At 38.2% G+C, this 8,599-nt stretch overlaps 1 protein-coding gene across 1 annotated transcript; it reads left to right on the forward strand.

Annotated features, from left to right (window-relative positions):
• Positions 1-320: 320 nt before the first annotated feature.
• Positions 321-3,146, forward strand: LOC147475171 (protein FAR1-RELATED SEQUENCE 5-like). Its single transcript, XM_086585298.1, has 4 exons — positions 321-947; positions 1,024-1,180; positions 1,789-2,151; positions 3,043-3,146. Exons 1-4 carry the CDS (start codon positions 321-323, stop codon positions 3,144-3,146), a joined length of 1,251 nt encoding a protein of 416 aa, XP_086441424.1.
• Positions 3,147-8,599: the final 5,453 nt, after the last annotated feature.

Genomic DNA, 8,599 nt, shown 5'->3' on the forward strand with positions numbered 1-8,599 from the left:
AAAAAGAGTGACAGCAACCAACAACACTACACGGCTTGAATACGTTCGAACATTGAGGTTAGTTTATCATCCAATCACTGAAGTCGATTTAATCTTTCCTCTTCTCTTTAAGGTACATTAGAATTTTTCATATTTAGGTCGCTTTGTACTAAAAAAAGTTTTCTTTATTTAGGTAGGCTCCTATGACCGAATCGAATAAGGCTCGATGATGACGAAGAGTTTCTTAGAAGTCTATGTTTCAAAGTTTTAGCATGATGATGAAAGTGATTCTCCGGATGTGGAATCAACCTTGTTTCCCCTGATGGAGAATGAAAATATTGATGATAGTGATAGCGATCTTTGAAGAGTCCGATACATATAGGGCTTATATAGAAGACAAAGCAACATTTTTATCTATGCAGTTCAAGACATCGGACGAGGCCTACACTATTTATAATGAGTATGCCAAATCAGTTGGCTTCGGTGTTCGTAAGGATGTTTATAGAATTCATCCAAATGGAGTTGCTATTAAGCGGAGATTTGTGTGTTCATCCGAAGGTCAACGACATGCAGATAAACTCCAATCGATGACACCCAAAAGAACACCCAGACAGGTCACTAGGTTCAATTGTAAAGCCTGCATTGTTGTTGTTTTTGATTCTGAAGCAAAGTTGTGGACTGTGAAAGAGTTTATTGGGGAACACACACATCCACTTGTACCGTATCCGAGTTCAATGTTTCTTCGGTCACATAGAAATGTGAGTCGAGAAGCGTTGGAATTTGCTACATGCCTAAATGATGTCGGTGTTCGTAAATGCCAAGTGATGGGTCACTATGCACATATAGCTGGAGGTTTCCTTAATGTTGGTTTTACGAAAAAAGACTTGTATAACAAAATGGGAAAAGAGAGGAGAAGTCGTTGTATTGATGGCGACGCCAACACACTGCTTGCCAACTTAGAGGACAAGGTGAAGTTAGATCCTTTATTTCATTACAACTATGAGTTAAATGCGAGTGGGCAGTTAGGTTTGGGCTGTTTTTTAGGCGGATTCCACCTCCCGCCTGGATTACTGTAGCTTTGGTGATGTGTTGTTGTTTGATTCAACGTACAGGAGCAATCGGTACCAGATGCCGATCGTTGTGTTTGCTGGAATCAACAACCACCTACAGACTATAGTTTTTGGTTTTGCTTTGATCATAAGTGAGTGCGAATTTACACTTATAAGTGGGTATTGAAATCATTTATTGACGCAATGTGTGGTGAACACCCTAAATCGGGCCATTACCGATGGTGACGCAAATGATTCGTAAAGCTTTGAAATCTATTCTTCCGTTCGAACACCGGGCCGCTGCTCTTGGCACGTATTGAAAAATTGCATCACCAATGTCAAAATCCCTGATTTTGCAAATGAGTTCACTCTATTATGTTTATGAAATGTTCTCGGGGAGAGTTCAAGAAAGGTGGAGACAACTAGTGGAAAAATACAAAGTTAGTCATAACACATGGGTGATGAAGGTACGTAAGAAAAGGGCGAAAGGGCGAAATCGTATCTTCATGGTGAGTTCTTTGGCGGTTGCGTATAAACCAACGCCATGAGTCTATTAACTCGTTATAAGACATCATGTTAAGCCCGGATGCGCTATTTGAGCTATTTGGGAAAATGGAATTGGCGGTTGCAAATATCCGCCACCGAGAAACGGCGAAGAGGTAAGGACCGCAACGACGAAGCCTTTCATTGGTAGCCACTTGATTGAATATGCAAAGCGCGTAATCCATCTATACTCGAAATGCTTTTTTCTTGCTTTTAGAAGCAGATTCTGGGGAGGAATCGATGTACACCGCAGAAGATAAACGTGATGTGGGTGACAATATTCGTGTATACACCATCAGCCGTCATCTGAACAGGCAAAAAAAGACGAGTGTGGAATACAACCTTTTAGAGCAGGATGCTAGATGTTCATGTGGGCTATTTCAGTCGTTTGGATTTCCATGTAGACATATCATTTCAGTTTACAAACACGAGGACCTTCGTGAAATACCCCAGAGCTGTTTTTTAAGGAGATGGACACGAGTTGCTAAATCTGTCATTCCAAATAACAATCCAAGTTTTTCTTCGCAGGCTGCTTCCATTATTCGTCACAGTGAGCTTATAGGGAAATGCAAGAAGATATGTTTGTGGGCCTCTCAAACAGCCACAAAACAAGAAAGCTTTTAAATCCATGTTATCATCTTTTTCTAGAGCTTCAAGGCAGTCCACAAGTTCCCTTTGAAATGCCTTATATTCCACCGTAAAGTGGTACAATGGATGGCATTCCGCCTTCTAAAGGCACCGCACCGAGGTAGAGATGCCTTTCACCCCACCTAAAACCACCCATCGTCCATTTGTTAATGATCCACCACACGAAAATCGAAGGGTAGGCCGCATAAACGTAGTAGATTGAAAGGTCGAAATGAGACAAGAAAAAAAGAAGTGTGGCCACGTGGGTATCGTCGGGCACACAAGGCCCACATGTCCACTTTTGCATCCAAACGATGGGGGTAAGTTTCTTATACCGTTGCCATATTTCACTTGTCCCGTTAACATTAAATAGTTACAAAAGTTTGTTGATTCTGATTTGTATTCGCAATATCTTTCTTGTGGTGCACCGCTTTACGTGTCCAAGTGCTAAAGCGCAACTATGTCGAAATGCTTTGCAGGAGTTGCCGATGTGAGTGAGGATGATGATGACAAAGTTAAATAGAGATACTTGGATGTAAGTGATAATTTTTCGCGCGTTATCTTCTTTTTATAAACGCAAGAAAATGTTTCTTGTTTGTTATTTTCATGGGGTTCAAAGTAATGTTGCTTGTTTGGTGGGCGAGTGGAAGTTGGTAATGAAGCGGAGGATCTCGAAAAGACCAAGCAATGTAGCAAGTGTCGATCTACACGAGCACACAAAGTGTAGGTGTCCCGATTTGGAAGGTATGACACAATTTTTTACCGACGTAATTTTTCTAGTAGGAGTAAACTAAACTTAGAGTGTACCATTAGAGTGACTATTTTTCTCCTGTTGAACTTATAGCGTTTCCCGTGGATGAGGTTGGGAGGAAGGTTTCGGAGAAATTCAATGTTGGAAAGTTTTATAGTGACGACGGGAGAGTCTTTTTCCGTATTACAGATGGTTGACGTTAGGAAAGAGGAGTACAATGGCGCTAAGCTTTAAGAGCAGTTGTTGCTAATCTTCTAACAAGATTTTTGTAAGCATTTTTGTAATATCGCACAATGGTGAAGATTTCAAGATTGGCTTCTAAATTATTTTGTAGCGGTATCTATGGTGTTATTTTCTTATTTTCTTTGGTTTAATCAATGAAATAGCACAATATTCTATACGCTATATTGACAAGCATTGTTTGTATATTCTGTTGTTTCTTATTGTTGGGATGTTGGGGTTGTCCCTCATCAGCAGACATATGTCAGTTAGTGTGACATTGATATGTTCATAAATGGATCTGTTCGTTCTTACAACGCCGAACAGAGGAATATGCCATAAACAGTAACATAACATTCTGGTATGACATATATAGTGTCATATCTATCAGTGAGTATCTAAAATTATCTGACATAACTCCTAGGAGGTCGGAAGATCTAAAATTATTATTGTGAATATACCTGCTGGGTTCCTCCTCGTATGATGAGGACTTGCCCGATTAGTACTAATTACAAGAATGAGATTAAGAAACCAATTCTTGATTGTAATGCGGGGGAGAAAGGGACTATGAACATCTCATTATTCATAGCTACCTAACTATGAACAATTCTACTTTCCGGTATGTTTTAGATAATCGACGCGCATACTACTTAACAATCAATGTGGAAGTCATGAGCTATGAATATTCTTTGTTCATACCACAATTCGACTATGAACAATGATTGTTCATAGTTCGGTAGCTATGAACACTCAATGCTATGAACAATGAGTGTTGAGCTAAGAACAATGAGTGTTCATACCACAATTGACTATGACAATGATTGTTCATAGTCATGAGCTATGAACATTCTTTGTTCATACCACAATTGGACTATGAACATACCGTAAGGTTGAGCGCTTTGCAGAGGAATATGTCATATGTTAATAACACATAACATTCTAGTATGACAACAAATATAGTGCTATATCTATCTGTGATTCTTATGATATACTACCCGAACTAATATATTATAAAAACTCACATAACATTCGAAAGTATGACATATATAGTGTCATATCTATCAATTCTAGCTATTAATACTACCAAAAGTATAAAACTCTTATTAGCATATATTATAAATAGTGACATAAAATTGAGTATGACATATATAGTGTCATATCTATCGATGAGTATCTAAAATTATCCGACATAACTCCTAGGAGGTCGGAAGATCTAAAATTATTATTGTGAATATACTCCTCCTCGTATGATGAGGACTTGCCCGATTAGTACTAATTACAAAATGAGATTAAGAAACCAATTCTTGATTGTAATGCATGGGGAGAAAGGGACTATGAACATCTCATTATTCATAGCTACCTAACTATGAACAATTCTACTTTCCGGTATGTTTCTCAGATACATATATAGTGTCATATCTATCATATAAAACTCTTAGTAGCATATATTATAATATCATATATTAGTAACATAATATTCGAAAGTATGATATATATAGTGTCATATCTATCCGTGATTAGACCCAACATATAAAACTCTTATTGACATATCAAATAAAAAGTGAAATAACATTCGAAAGTATGACATTTATGAGTATAGTCATATCGATTGATTGTAAATTTATGACATACTACCAAACGTAAAACTCTTATATTGAATTAAACAATTGGACCACCCATAAAGTATGATATACTTTCTGTTTATAGAACATGAGTATGATATACCATAAAGTATGCTATACTACATCCTATATGACATTTTTTATAACATATATCCATGCTTTTACAATGCAATACCGGGTAGTAGGTCACGTACTCTATGTTACTCTTAACATTTGTAAAACTCGTCACACCCCCCGATTGTCTCTCTACACACGGCACGTTTATTCCAAAAAAAACTGGTGCTCTCTCCACACCCCATTGTTAATATGACAATTATAACCTTAAATAACTCTCTCCACACCCCATTTTTATTAATATGACCATTATAACCTTAAAAAACTCTCTCCACACCCCATTGTAATTCAAACGAGCTCTTCACCGCATTTTTACTACTCCACCTAACACTCCTACCACTCATGCTCTCTGAAATTTCTCCCCTCCCTCCTCGTTGTTCTCTTAGGTTAGTCTTGAGTCACCCACAAAATTGTTGTTATTCCCACCAAATTTTCACTTTAAGAATGGACTCATGTGTTGGAAGCAACGCTCAAGATAAATTCTCCCTTCAAAATCAAAATGATAACTTTGATTAGTGTTAAAAGTGACATGGAGTCAGCTTTAACACTACTGCAATCAAATTATTATTCGATGATGAACTTTACAACAATGTTGAAATTAGCTATCCCGATATGACCAATCATTTACAACAATTGAGGTAATAATGTAATTTGAAAGCTTGTATTTTTATTTATTTTATCAATAACTTAGCAAAAACAATTTTCGTCAATAGTATCTAAGATCAAGGGTTTACGCAGGTCTTCAAGATCGCCACTCGTTGATCCGATGGTGTTCGACAAATGGTATGACTGTTGGAGTTGTGGTTGTGATATCAAAGGTCCGATAATTCGGGACTTGGGCTAAAGACCTAGAGTTTTCTTGAGTTGCGAAAGGAGGGAAAATTTAGACCATCCATAAAGCCGAAAATATTGAACAAAAAACCAAAGAATATAGGCAATCCAATTCAAGAAATGTGGTCATCCATTTGTGTTGAAAGGGGAATTACTTAAACGAAGGTGGATGGATCTTGAAAGTGTTATGTGTGGAACTCATAATCATACTATTGGGGAGCATCTTATTGGTCGTGCATTCGGCCGGAAGGTTAAAAGTCAAGAAAAATTGATTGTTCAGATTTGTCTTTGAGTGGTGTTAAACCGCGTGAAATTTTACCCCTCTTGAAACAGAGATGACAATAATTTGTCAAACAAAAGCACTTTATACAATTATCGTCACAAGAATCAGTTGGTTCGGTTGAGTGGAAGAAACCAAATGCAAGAATTTCTAAGAAATTTAGAAGAATTTGGGTACCACGAGTTTCATAGGGGATAATCCAAAGAATGTGAATGTAGAGATTTGTTGTTTGCACATCCCCAATCAATTCATTTGGCAAAGTGTTTTCCCCGAGGTCATTGTCATGGATTGCACGCATACAAGACGAATGTCTTCAAGATGCCATTGTTTGAAGTTGTTGGGTTCACATCCACGATGAAGACATTCGTATTGCTTTTTTGGGTATTTGGAGAGTGAGAAAGAAGGTTCTTACCTATGGGTTTTGAAGAGGTTGCGTGATATTCTGGACTACAAAGCTACTTCTGTAAAGATAATTACGACTGATTGTGAGTTGGCACTTATGGATGCGATAGCTATAGTGTTTCCTAAAGCTGCACACTTCTTGTGTCGAAGTTCACATCGAGGAACATCGAGACAAAGGCCAAAAAAACATTTGAGAAATTTGTTGAGTATGAACAATTTATGTTTATGTTCGAAACAGTGATAATAGCTCGTACTGAAGTTAAGTACTTGGAACACCTACGTTGTTTTAAACTTGAGTAACGGAGATCATTATGGTGTTGTGGAATACATAGAAGACCCGATGGCTTTCAAGTACAAAGAAAGGTTTGTCTCGGCTTGATAGATCTCCATATGCATTTTGGTACTTCGAAAGCAACCGAATTGAAAGTATGCATTCCTCTTTGAAGAGGCATTTGGCGTTCTAGCAATAATGGTAACTTCGCGAAACTTTAATTTGATTAATAATCTCGACAAACCAAGTGACAGAAATTGAAAGTTCTTTTAATAGGAGCTTGAATCTCTTTGATCATCGTTACAAACAAAACACATATGTGCAACTTAGAGGGTACATTTCTAGAGATGCATTGGATTTGATAGCAAAAGAGCTAATAAGGTCCATTAGAGTTGGGACAGATGAAATTCGTTGTCGCCAGTTTACAAGAGTATGTATGGGCTTCCTTGTGCGCATGAGTTATGTGAAATTGTTCTAATTGGTAGGGGAAGCATCCCCTTATCTTTGATACACCCTAGGTGGAGACAGCTTAGTAGCACTCCGATTGATCTTCCTAACTTTGATATTCAGCCCGAGATTGCTCAGATTCAGAAGAAGTTTCAGTCGCTCTCAGATGAACAAAAGGTTTTGATGCTGAAAAAGTCTGTAGAACTAGGTGATCCAAAGGCAACTTTCAGGCGAGAGCCTCGGGTCAACACCAATGTGAGGGGTAGGCCACTTGGAATAAAAATTGGTGTGAAGACTTGTAAAGATAAAAGGGACACAAAGAGAGAGCCTTCAGCTTTCGAGTATACACAAACAGTTGAGGAACAAATTGTAACTCAAGAAAGCAAGAATAGTAAAGCCAAGAAGTTGGTACCATGCAAAAGAAAACCAAGAAGAACTCATCTTCAAGTGTTTGTAGATTTACCTAAAATTGGGTCTAAATGGGATGATGGGCTACGTGACTTAAATCCATTGATACGAGACTTCATTGTGGATTGGCAAGATGTTGAACCGAATGGACATTGTGGATTTAGCGCGATTGCACGATGCTTAGGGTCTAATGGAGGTGATGCATGGATTACTGTGAGGGCTCTTATGTTGACAGAGTTGATTTCCCATGAGGCAGATTATACTTCAATGATGGGTGGAGAAGAACGAAAAGAAGCGATCAAGAAAATCTACGATGTACAGTTCCATATACGATGAACCCCAAAGAATGGTTTGAACTTCCTTCAATGGGATTTTTAGCCGCTAATACTTTTCAAAGTCCTTGTCGCCATTGGGAGAGAAAGAATGTATGTCATACTTTCCTTTGTGGATCGCTCCCCGATCCAACTTCGTGTCCGGATAAGCGCAATAGGCCACATTGGAGGAGGCACACATTTTGTGAAACTCGTGCTTGAAGATGATAGTCCTATTCCGCCACTTGCTCCAGGGTGGGAGTCATTTGCATGGACAGAAGCTTGGGATTGGGCAACTATAATGGAACCAAGGATCGTGAAGTGGTATAAAAGGGTTCCAAAAAATGTTATGGATTTAGACCTTTCGTAACTATCCTTGTACTGACAGGGTTTTTTGGCATTAATATCTATTTTGTGTATGTGTATATAGTATATATACTGTCATAAATTGCAGAATGTATTAGAATATGTCAGAAATGGTATTAACTAGTTTTTGTTAAGTGCTCTGTAAATAGCATTAAAATGCAAGAATATGGTAAGTGCTTTGTCGGTTTAAGGTAGGAACCAAAGGCGTATCGAGCTTCAGGCCGGTGAGCTTTATCACTTGTGTTGTCACAAAAGAACACCAGCTGCCTTTACAAAGACAAAGTGAACGAGGGACCCGATGGGTTCTAGAACAAGCTATCTTAATTCGTAATAAGAATTCAGGACTGGCGAACTAGCAAGGATATTCCTGTCATACAGT

The sequence above is a fragment of the Coptis chinensis genome, chromosome 9 (genome assembly GCF_015680905.1).
Source record: "Coptis chinensis isolate HL-2020 chromosome 9, ASM1568090v1, whole genome shotgun sequence".
Taxonomy (NCBI): domain Eukaryota; kingdom Viridiplantae; phylum Streptophyta; class Magnoliopsida; order Ranunculales; family Ranunculaceae; genus Coptis; species Coptis chinensis.

What these genes read in the sequence shown, in the direction of transcription:
- LOC147475171 (XM_086585298.1), top strand. Translation starts at nt 321, where the DNA reads ATGATAGTGATAGCGATCTTTGAAGAGTCCGATACATATAGGGCTTAT. An exon ending in TTGCCAACTTAGAGGACAAG is followed by an intron (nt 948 to 1,023) that starts GTGAAGTTAGAT and finishes GCTGTTTTTTAG; the next exon opens with GCGGATTCCACCTCCCGCCT. An exon ending in TGGTTTTGCTTTGATCATAA is followed by an intron (nt 1,181 to 1,788) that starts GTGAGTGCGAAT and finishes TCTTGCTTTTAG; the next exon opens with AAGCAGATTCTGGGGAGGAA.